The sequence below is a fragment of the Coenobita brevimanus genome, chromosome 80, assembly GCF_032717465.1.
Source record: "Coenobita brevimanus isolate Jiangsu-jjx chromosome 80, ASM3271746v2, whole genome shotgun sequence".
NCBI lineage: Eukaryota > Metazoa > Arthropoda > Malacostraca > Decapoda > Coenobitidae > Coenobita > Coenobita brevimanus.
Genome location: NC_137033.1, coordinates 16879896 through 16892395, shown reverse-complemented (window position 1 = coordinate 16892395; position 12500 = coordinate 16879896). Strand labels below are relative to the sequence as shown.

General features: G+C 42.6%; 1 protein-coding gene across 1 annotated transcript in view; it reads right to left on the bottom strand.

Annotated features, from left to right (window-relative positions):
* Positions 1 to 12500, bottom strand: part of LOC145409281 (uncharacterized) — a 74032-nt gene that overhangs the window by 47809 nt on the left and 13723 nt on the right. The window contains exon 2 of the mRNA XM_080279760.1: positions 8241 to 8349. Coding sequence (XP_080135886.1) covers positions 8241 to 8349 — 109 coding nt within the window. The remainder of the gene's footprint in view (positions 1 to 8240; positions 8350 to 12500) is intronic.

The window sequence follows — 12500 nt, the reverse complement described above, 5'->3', positions numbered from 1 at the left end:
GTGTATAAGTGTGTGGGGGGTAAGTGTGTGTGTGGGTGTATGTGTGTGTGGGGTGTATGTGTGTGTGGGGTGTATGTGTGTGTGGGGTGTATGTGTGTGTGGGGTGTATGTGTGTGTGGGGTGTATGTGTGTGTGGGGGTTGTATGTGTGTTTGGGGGGTGTATACGAGTGTGGGTGTGAGTGTGTATGGGGGGGTGTTTTTGTTTATTACAAAACTTGCAACACAATGGAGGACGTATGTGAGGCTGTGAATGTTCGTGATGTGCCAGCGCATGTCGTCAATGGAAATGAAATTTGTTGAGTGAGCGAGGGAGAGGTATGTGGGAGGGAGCAGGAGGGAAGAAGTAAGGGAGGGAGAGAGAGAAGGGAAAGAGGAAGAGAAGGAGTAAGGGTAGGCGAGAAGAAAAGGGGATGAGGAAAGGGAACAGAAGGAAGAGAAAGATGGAAAGACCGAGATGGAAGGAAGAAGGTGGGGAAATATATGTTAATATTACTGTATGCATGATGGGAGAGTAACCTATTGTACTATAAAGTGGATAAAAAGTCTACGGATAATGAGACCCACGTTTAACTTACTCCCCCCCCCTTTCTCTCTCTCTCTCTCTCTCTCTCTCTCTCTCTCTCTCTCTCTCTCTCTCTCTCTCTCTCTCTCTCTCTCTCTCTCTCTCAAAGAAAGTGGGGTGGAACACGAGACGAAATAAAGAGGAAATGTACAACAGATGAAATGGAAGATGAATATAGGAAAGTGAGGCTGACAGACATGACAGAAACAGGAATGTGAAGGGAAGAAGAGAAGGAAAGGAAAACAGAAAATACTAGAACTGAGTATGGATAGACTAGATAGGCAGGAAGATAGAAGAAAGACGGAAGACAGGAGATACAGTAAGCAGCTGGAGGGGGTGAAAAAGAGTTACTGTTTTTTCTCATAAGACGCGATTTTTAGTTTAGTAAGCTACCAGAAGGCGATTTGATTAAACTTAAGGAGGGATCTGCTGTAGTAGTAGTAGAAGTAGTAGTAGTTGTTGTTGTTGTTGTTGTGAACCGTATTACGAAGGTTGGTTTTGAGCTTCACCATATAATTCCCATATGGATGGAGGTGATTTTAATGTAGACAAAAAAGTGGTAGTCGTTGTTGTAGTAGTAATGATAGCAGCAGCAGCAGCAGTAGCAGCAGTAGCAGTAGCAGTAGTAGTAGTAGTAGTAGTAGCAGTAGTAATAGTAGTAGTAGTAGTAGGAGTAGGAGTAGTAGCAGGAGTAGGAGTAGTAGTAGTAGTACTGGTAGTAGTAGAAGTAGTAGCAGTAGTAGTCGACAGAAGTAGTAGTAGAAAGAGTAGTATTAGTAGCAGTAATAATTACGAGCGAAGCGATGTTTACTCTACGTTCAGCTGAAAAATGAGCGGCCCGACACAATCCTGCCCTGTACGACACGACACGGCCCGACCACGATGGGTTTCAGAGGCTAATAACTTTTCTACAATGAGAGATAGAGAAGAGATTATTTCAGCAGGTAGTAGATACAGTCAATCTATTTTGTTTTTAGCTAAATATTTCCTAGTAATACCAAAGAAACCCCTTGGAATCCCAGCTTTCCATGGAAATGCACCGAGGGCTTCAATTGGCATGCTCGAATGCCAAATCAAATTTAAAAAGATTCCCTCTTGTAACGCTAGGTTTTCTTGCGCAAATTCTAACAATTAAATATCGGATATTACGCTCATAACTTTGCATGAACGTTTTTTCTACGCTTAGGAGGCGCAATCAGCATGGGAAATCGCCCCCCATTTCTTGGTTTTATCATTCGATCAATAGCCAAGCGTTTACCGACGCAGCTCGTTAACACGGCAAGTCTGGAGCAGATTACTGAACACTGCGTGTGTGATAAATGCTACGGTGTCTCGTTATATGCACATCCAGAGAGAAAACGCGAGAGAAAAAAACGTGAGAGAGAGAAAACGTGAGAAAGTATATATTTTAGCACAATTATTCTTCAGTTACTGTTCAGCTACCACACCAGAAAAGTTGAAAGTTTACACCAACATGAAATTATGATGATAGGAGTATGTACAAACGCTCGCTTACTCGTCACGCGCTCTTAAAGCACACTTGGCAGATAATAATAATAACAGTGATAGTTGTAGACTGTAATAATAGTAGTAGTAGTAATAGCAGCAACAGCAGTAGTAGTAGTAGTAGTAGTAGTAGTAGTAATAGTAGTAGTAGTACTAGTAGTAATTGTTGTTGTTGTTGTTGTTATTGTTCTTGTTATAGTCCCAGATTCATCTGAAACGTGAACCCTGTGGACTGCAAGCTAAAGTTGTCCTTCTGCAGTCTAGCATCCTCCTTCTCAGGGTACAGAGGGGGAGCTGAGGGATGTTTGTATAACCAGGAAGTGAAGCCACCTGGTTATATCAGTGCCACCACCCGAAGGCATCCCACCCAAGCAGTGAAGCGGTTAATGAAGGTTATATCTAAAACTTCCACTTCGAAAATTCTCCTCATGCTGAATCAAATCGTCTGTAGGCAGCAAGAATAATAGAAATACATCATCGGTGTAAAGGGGCTGAACTGAGCAGCGTGCACCTACTCACACTAACAAGCAAACGTATTTCCTCCTCCCCCCTCCCACGCACTCTCGTTCCCTCACGCTCCATCCAGCCCACGCCCTAAGTCACGCTTGCATAACTTCAATGTTCTTTTATTGACTATTGAGCAGGATAATGTGTGTGTGTGTGTGTGTGTGTGTGTGTGTGTGTGTGTGTGTGTGTGTGTGTGTGTGTGTGTGTGTGTGTGTGTGTGTGTGTGTGTGTGTGTGTGTGTGTGTGTGTGTGTGTGTGTGTGTGTGTGTGTGTGTGTGTGTGTGTGTGTGTGTGTGTGTGTGTGTGTGTGTGTGTGTGTGTGTGTGTGTGTGTGTGTGTGTGTGTGTGTGTGTGTGTGTGTGTGTGTGTGTGTGTGTGTGTGTGTGTGTGTGTGTGTGTGTGTGTGTGTGTGTGTGTGTGTGTGTGTGTGTGTGTGTGTGTGTGTGTGTGTGTGTGTGTGTGTGTGTGTGTGTGTGTGTGTGTGTGTGTGTGTGTGTGTGTGTGTGTGTGTGTGTGTGTGTGTGTGTGTGTGTGTGTGTGTGTGTGTGTGTGTGTGTGTGTGTGTGTGTGTGTGTGTGTGTGTGTGTGTGTGTGTGTGTGTGTGTGTGTGTGTGTGTGTGTGTGTGTGTGTGTGTGTGTGTGTGTGTGTGTGTGTGTGTGTGTGTGTGTGTGTGTGTGTGTGTGTGTGTGTGTGTGTGTGTGTGTGTGTGTGTGTGTGTGTGTGTGTGTGTGTGTGTGTGTGTGTGTGTGTGTGTGTGTGTGTGTGTGTGTGTGTGTGTGTGTGTGTGTGTGTGTGTGTGTGTGTGTGTGTGTGTGTGTGTGTGTGTGTGTGTGTGTGTGTGTGTGTGTGTGTGTGTGTGTGTGTGTGTGTGTGTGTGTGTGTGTGTGTGTGTGTGTGTGTGTGTGTGTGTGTGTGTGTGTGTGTGTGTGTGTGTGTGTGTGTGTGTGTGTTTGTGTGTGTGTGTGTGTGTGTGTGTGTGTGTGTGTGTGTGTGTGTGTGTGTGTGTGTGTGTGTGTGTGTGTGTGTGTGTGTGTAATGGCGATGAAGGAAAAAATGATGATAATAATGACAGTGGCTATGATGGTGGTAATGAATGATGATGACGATGAGTACGTGGAAAAGATGATGGTTAAGAGGACAGCAGCTCTAATGATGGTGATGACGATGACATAGACGGGGATAATGACAGTAATGATGACGATGATGATGATGATGTCCAGCTCTGAAATCTCTCTCTCTCTCTCTCTCTCTCTCTCTCTCTCTCTCAGTGCGAACAATAACAAACTATTCCTTTTATTTTTTTAATAACCAGAAATCACATCACCATAATATCTGACTACTAGGAAAATTACATATATTATTTAATGATTTTTAGTCAAGAGAAAGACGAAAGATTCTGGAGAGACATATACATAAATTGCCTAACTTTTCCCTCACATATCAGCGTGGAAGTTAAAGATGGTAATGAGAGAGAGAGAGAGAGAGAGAGAGAGAGAGAGAGAGAGAGAGTAAACAACGGAAGCCACGTGTTAAAGTGGTGGAAGGAAAAGGTGCGTAGTTGGCTGAGTGTTTGTTTGTACCCATCGATAAAGCACTCACGTCCCCCCACGCCTTGTTACACAAACACACACACACACACACACACACACACACACACACACACACACACACACACACACACACACACACACATACACACACACACACACACATACATACATACATAAGCCCATAAACACACGAACACACACAGACACATACATACACACACCCACACATACATACATACATATAGTCATACATACATACATACATACATACATACACACAAAGTATTTATTCCTATCTTCTCTCGTTTTCTCTTTCCTTTTTTCAATATACCGAGAGAGCAGTGGCCGGATTGTAAAAACTTTCCTGATCAGTTTCAGTGTAAAGAATATTGGGTTTGATTCCACTCTTACAGCGACGAGACACTTCACAATTAAATAATGCAGTGAATAAAGGGGGGAAAATATGAAATACGAAATGATATTTGGTAAACAGATATGATGACGAAAAAAAGTAAGATGGAGATTTGATGATACGGAAAAAATATGAAAAAGAAGACACTTGACTGTACTGGACATTTTTTTATACTCTGTTAGTTAGCTTAGGTCCCCCATAAATTAGCAAGCAAATAAATAGATAAATGAAAGTTTTTTTTTTTTTTTTAGGTTTAGTTTATCAATACACGATTTTATTATACTGGAAATAAACCTCTAGACGTAACGCTCTAGACAGTAAACCTAGACAGTAAACCTCTAGACAGTAACTCCTCCAAGTTCGTAAGTCTCCTCAAGGGCTGAAAAAAAATCGCCTGGTGTTGAAATAATGGATGATAAAATAATAAAAGAATAAAAAGTTTGTAATGGAAATAATCTACGGTGGCCGCTACCCACGTTTCACTTACTCTAGTCTTTTTCAATCCAGCGGAGTAATTTGTTTTATTTTACCTGCCTCCAGACGATTTTCCTAAGCTTAGGGAGAGATATTTGGTTCTGAATGGGTTAAGTGAGACTGTTCCTGACTCTTCAGAAAATATCCCCTCCAAAACTGAATAAAATCGTCTGATAGTAGTAGTACTGTAGTTGTAACCCAGTCAATTGCAGGACGATATTAAATTATATTCTTTGTTCCCTTCCTGTCTCCTTCCCTGCTCTCTCTCCTCCCTCCCATATATCCTTCTCTTTCTCTTCCATATTTCCTCTTGTCTCCTCTCCTTTCTCTTCTTCTCATATCTTTCTCACCCTCTCTTCCCCTCTCACTCTCTCGCCCTCACTCTCACCCTCTCAACCTCTCACCGTCTGTTCTTCTCACCCTCTCACCATTTCTCCTCTCACCCCCTCATCCCCCACTCTCTCCCTCTCACCCTCTCTCTCTCCCCCTCACCTTATCTCCCTCTCACCCTCGCTCCCCTCTCTCTCTTCATTGCCCAACATAACTTTCAATATTAAAGCAACGACGTCCATACTTCTCTCCCTCCCTCCCTCTCTCTCTCTCTCTCTCTCTCTCTCTCTCTCAGCTGAATAAAAATCGTCTGGAGGTAGCATGAATAGGGTTTGCAAATACGTACTTGGACTGGAGGGGTTAATAAGGACGTTAATAAAAGCATGATAATGATAAACAGAAATGCTGTAAAAAATAAATTGGTTATATTTATTGCACACGGGGCTGAGAAATTTGGGAAAAAGGCACATCTAGTCACATCTATGGTAAAAAAAAAATTAAGGAGGAAGGAAGGAAGGAAGAGGTGAAATAAGGAGGGAAGGGAGGAAGGAAGGAAGGGTGAGGTGAAGGTAGGGGGGGATAGAAGAGGTAAAGGAAGGAAGAAGGCAAATCTGGACACATCTATGGTAAAAGAAATAGGAAGGAAGGAAGGAAGGAAGAGGTGCAGGAAGAAGGAAGGCACATCTAGTCACGTCTATGGTAAAAAATAAAGGAAGTAAGGAAGAAGTGCAGGAAAGAAGGAAGGAAGGAAGAAAGGAACGAAAGATGGTTGAAAGAAAAGGAGAAACTGACAGAAGGACGGGAAGAAGGAAAGTAGGATAAAGAGAGAAAAGAAATAATGGGAGAGGAAAAGATATAAGAAGGAAGAAAAGATATCGAGAAGAAGGAAAAGACTGAAAAAAGTAAAGGCATGCAAGAAAGAAGGAAGGAAGGAAGAAAAAAAGGAAAGAAGGAGGGAAGGAAAAACACACTAACTTACTTCCTTCGCCACCTTTGCCCGTTTCTTGAGTGTTTTCTGTGGGATGAAGATTGTGGTAGTAGTGGTAGTTGTGGTAGTGGTGGTAAGTGAGATGGTTGTGGCAGTTGTTGTAGTAGTGTTAATAGTAGTACTTGTGGCAGTAGTGGTAGTTGTGGTAGTTATCAGGGCAATAGTGGGTGTTGTGGTAGTAGTAAATGGGATGGTGGTTATGATAGTCATTATGAGGGTTATGCGTATGGTAGCAATAGTGGTATCAGTTCTGGTTGTGTAGTAGTAGTAGTAGTAGTAGTAATAGTAGTAGTAGTAGTAGTTGTAGTAGTAGTAGTAGTAGTAGCTGTGATTAGAAATTTTGGTGGTAGTTGTGGTAGTAACGGTGTAGAGTTTTGTGTCATAGTAATAGTGGTAGTAACAGTGGAAAATGTGGTAATAATGTGGATATTGTGGTAGAAACAGTGATAGTTGTGGTAGTAATAGTGGTAGAGGTGATTACAGTAATGTTAACAGATGAGGTATTTGTGGCAGTATGAATTAATGATGTAGCGGTGATGACTAATGTGGTAGGTGTGGTAGTAACTGTGGTGTTTGTTTTGGTAGCAATGGTAGTAGTAATGGTAGCTGTGGTGGTAGTAGTAGCAGTTTGGCAGTAGTTAATAATAGTGCTAGTGGGGGTGGGGGTGGTAAGTGTGGCAGTGATAGTTGTAGTTGTGGTAGCTGTGGTAGTAGTGGTGTGGTAGTAGTGGTATGGAGTATTTACCAAGAGCTAGTAGTCACGGTAGATAGTCAGGTAGTTACAATCTTTATATCTACTTCAATAGGCTGATGTGTTCTCTACCTCAGTCTACCTGTAATTAGGGATGTGACAGGTATGATGAGTTGTTAGTGTTTAGTCTCAGGTATATAATTACAGTCTAGCACATCCACCATCACCCCCCTCATTATCGTTTCTAATTACACCTGCTTTACCTGGAGTTATTATGCAGAGTTAATAATAAAAATAGTTATAATTCTGAGTTATGCTGACTCGGGGCTAGAAGTTGGGGAAAAAGTTGCTTCTTGTCGGTAAGGGTGGTAGTTTTGGTAGTTGTGGTGATGGTGGTAGCTTGTGATGTTGGTAGGGTGGGTGTTAGTTGTGGTAATGTTGGTGGTTGTGGGTGGTAGTTGTGGCAATGTTGGTAGTAGTGGTGATGGTGGTGGTTGAGGTATTGTTGGTAATTGTGGTAATGCTGGTAATTGTGATGTCGGCAGTTGTGATAATGCTGGTAGTTGCGGTTATGTTGATAGCTGTGGTAATGGTTGTAGTTGTGGTAATGGTAGTTGGGGTAATGGTGGTAGTTGCGACAATGGTGGTAGCTGTGGTAATGTTGATGGCTGATGTAATGTTGGTGAGTGTTCTAATGCTTTTTTTTTTTTTTTTTTTTTTTTACAGACACTGATTTGCATAGAATTAATGGTGACATATACGTAAGTAGACAGAGTAAGTAAAATAGTAAATAAATTCAAATATATCAGTGCAAATATATCTAAAAGCATTAACTACAGGTTAAAAAATAAAAAATAAATCCACATATATTAAGGAGCATTCACTGGGGATTACAGAACAGAAGATGGATTTAACATTAATTTTAACATTCAGATTAATGTTGAAGGCGGTTTCATGCTAGAGCTTTTGAGAATAGTGTTTATATACTAAATAATATTAATATACGTACTTAAAGGAAGGCATATAGAGAAATTTACATAGACAAATATTGAGATAATTATAGAGACAAGAAAATTGGAAGATTATGTAAAGTAAGGATGAAGTGTGAACTGAGGAAGAAATGTGTTGATCTGGCTTTAACAGTGGAGAGAGAGAGAGAGAGAGAGAGAGAGAGAGAGAGAGAGAGAGAATTAGAGACAGATAGCTCACGTAACTCACCTCTGCCATGTCGTTGTTGTTGTTGTTGTAAGGGTCGACGCCCCCCGCCTGCTTGTGGAGGGGTTGTGGGTAGGGGGAGTCCTGGAGGGGGGGAGGAGAGGGGGGTATACTGTGAGGGTAGATTATGAGAGACATTATATAGAAGAGTATAATGGGGTGTAATATAAAGGTATTGTGTGCTGGATGGAGTGTGGTAGGTGTGGTAGTTATTGTGGTAGTTGTGGATGTTGTGGTTGTTGTGGTTGTTGTGGTGTGGTGGTAATTGTGGTTAAGGTACTTATCATTTTTTGTTGTGGTTGTAGTGCCTGCAGTAGTGGTTGCTGTGGTAGGTTGGTGTGGTAGCAATTGTGGTTGTTGTGGTATATGTAGTGTGGTAATGGCTGTAGTGGTTGTAGCTGTGGTAGTTGTATTATAAGTATTTGTGATAGCATTTGAAATAGGAGTAGTAGTTTTTGAAACAGGAGTAGTTGAGTTGTAGAGCTAGTTGTGGTAGTAGTGGCAGTAGTGGTTGTTATGATGATTGTGGTAACTGTGGTAGCAGTGGTGATGTGGTAGTCTGGCAGAGGTGGCCGTTGGTGTTAGAGCTGGTAGTAGTGGTAGTATTAAAAGTTGTGGTAGCTGTTGCAGTTGTGGCAGGAGAGGTTGTATGATAACAGTGGTTTGGTATTGGAGGAAGCTGTGGCAGTTGTGGTAGTGGTGGTATTGATAGCAGTGGTAGTTGTGGTAGTGGTAGTAGTGATGGCAGTAGAAGTACTAATAGCAGTAGTAGTTCTGGTAGTTGTGGAAGTATTAGTCGTAGTGGTGGTGATAGTTGTGGTCGTACTGTTAGAGGTAGTTGTAGTACCGACAGCATTGCTAGTGGTAGTTGTAGTACCGACAGCATTGGTAGTTAGTGTAGTAGAAACAGAACGCGCTGTAGTACCATCATACAACAAGATCACATAACCTGTATTCTCGCCGGGTAAGGAAGCTCCCTAAAACCTCTTCCTTAGCGATTTATTTTTGGATAGGGCTGGCTAATATCCTTCCGTACGTTATTTTTTTCAGGGTATGGCGATATTGGAAGGATTCATGTAACACAGAGGAGGACAGCAAGGTGTAATGAGCTAAATAAATCGCTCAGGAAAAGATGTTAGGGAGCTTCCTCAACCAAAGAGAATACGAGCAATGGCAAGGTGGGTGGAGGAGAGAATTGGAATGACTCTACACCTTTCATCTGGTCCAGATTTTTGCCTATTTTGCGGTCAAACTTGAAATATAAAGTTAAAAGTCACTGCCAAGATCATTTTCCCATAATAACAGGAGTCAAGGTTTAAGAATAAGGTTGAGATTCAAGGTCAAGGTGATTTGGGTGTAATTTCGAGGATGATATGTGGAGGACGAGGTTGTCAGGGAGCAGTAATAATCTTCATGCCATTTTCACGCCATCTTGCAAGACTAAGATAGTGGAGACACAAGGGTAGGCTAGGTTTGCAAAGAAATACAAGGAATATGGTTGTAAGTCCTGAAACAGTTGGAGAATGCTTGTCATACACGCAAACACAGACGTACATGCATCTACACATACGTACGTACGTAAAATACACACACACACACACACACACACACACACACACACACACACACACACACACACACACACACACACACACACACACACACACACACACACACACACACACACACACACACACACACACACACACACACACACACACACACACACACACACACACACACACACACACACACACACACACACACACACACACACACACACACACACACACACACACACACACACACACACACACACACACACACACACACACACACACACACACACACACACACACACACACACACACACACACACACACACACACACACACACACACACACACACACACACACACACACACACACACACACACACACACACACACACACACACACACACACACACACACACACACACACACACACACACACACACACACACACACACACACACACACACACACACACACACACACACACACACACACACACACACACACACACACACACACACACACACACACACACACACACACACACACACACACACACACACACACACACACACACACACACACACACACACACACACACACACACACACACACACACACACACACACACACACACACACACACACACACACACACACACACACACACACACACACACACACACACACACACACACACACACACACACACACACACACACACACACACACACACACACACACACACACACACACACACACACACACTTTTACCAATATTAACCCCTAAATGAAAATGACTCTCCGGTATCCAGCGTTCCAAAATAAATAAATAAACAAATAAATAAATATCGCCAAGTGTTGCAACTCTCCACGTGTAGCTAATTATTCCAATGTATCTTTATATATTTTCACGTAGCTAAGCAAGTACGAGATTTAATTCAATGTTTCTATATATATTTGCACGTAGCCAAAAAAAACGTGATTTATTTCAAACTATCTATGTATATTTGCACGTAGGTATGCAAGGTGTTTTATTTTCACGTGGCCAAGCAAGATTTATGTCACCAGGGAGAAGTAAAATTTATTTGAATACAGCAAAGCAAATTAACCTCCACAGAGACAAGCAAAACCGGATTAATTTTCACGCCACAATGAAAGAACGGGTTTTATTCACATACAGCCAAGGCAACGGATTTATTTCTGTAAACCGAGGAAGAGGAAGATTGACTGAGGATTTATTTAAGTTCAAGAAAGCAATATATTTTTCTAGAGAGCCCCCCAAAAGAATAGGATTAATTTCGACACCGAGAAGCAAGATTTGTTTTACTGAGTGGGTGTTGGTAAGTGGGTGTTGCTGAGTGGATGGGGTTGAGAGGGTGTTGCTGAGTGGGTGTTGTAGAATGGGTGTTTGAGTGGGTGTTGCTGAATGGGTGTTGGTGAGTGGATGTTGGTGAGTGGGTGTTTTTGAGTAAGTTTTGTAGTGGAGATGTGGTTGACTGGGTATCTTTGAGTGTGTGTATAAGTGTGTGTATGAGTGTGTGTGTGGGTATTATGGAGTGGGTGTTGTGTATGAGTGGGCGTGAGTGGGTGTTGTTGAATGGGTGTCGTGGTGCAGGTGTGGTTGATTGGGGTGATCGACCTGTGAGAAGTTATCTGATCAAGGTAGAGTCAGGTGGACAGGCCAGAGAGGGCAATTAGAAGGTAGGTATGTGTTAGGTGGGGTGAGGGAGAGGAAGTGGGGGATGGTGAGGGGGATATGTGTAGAGGGGAGAGGTGTTAGCGGGGAGGGAGCGTGTGTGTAGGTGTTTGTTGTGTGAGAGGAGAGGTGTGGAAAGAGGATGAATGTGTGTGCGTGTGTGTGTGTGTGTGCGTGTGTGCGTGTGCGTGTGCGTGTGCGTGTGCGTGTGCGTGTGCGTGTGTGTGTGTGTGTGTGTGTGTGTGTGTGTGTGTGTGTGTGTGTGTGTGTGTGTGTGTGTAAGAGTGCGTGTGAGGTGTGTAGTTTAATGACGGTAGGTGTGGGAGCGGAGTGTGTACAAGAGCTGTGAAGTATTAGGGTGAGAGGTATGTGTAAGGGAAGTGAAGTGTTAGGCAACGGTGACTGAAGGACGATTAGGGATAAGGAGCGGGAGGAGGGTACGTATTAGGGACGCAGGATTAGGGCAGGGTGTATGAGTCTATGGGAAGGGGAGAATTTAGTGTATGGGGTGTATGAGGGATGGAGGGGAAGAAAAGAGTAAGAGGGAGCATTAAAGACAGCTGGAGAAGGGATAAAGGTGACAGAGACTGAAGGAAGAAAAAGAACGAGTAAGGAGTGAGGAAAGGGGACATTAACAAAGCAGCTATAAAGTAAGAGATGAGATAATTAATGAAAGGGTAATGAGAGATAGGGATAAGGAGATACAGAGAAGAGAATGATAGGTGTCAGAAAAGGTTGATAAACATGGAAGGCGTGATAATTATGGAAGAAGTGAAATATGAGATAAAGAGTAGATAAGAGAGATGTGATAAGCAGGGTAAAATGACAGCAGGCTAAGCAGACATAACGAGCAGGCCATAATAGAGCAGGTAAGACAGGTGAGATAAGCAGGAAGGAATGACACCTGGCTATAACGAGGCACATAAAAATACATGATAAGAAGGAGTATACACAGCAGGCCATAACGATGCACGTAAGAATGTGTGATAAGCAGAAGATAATAACAGCC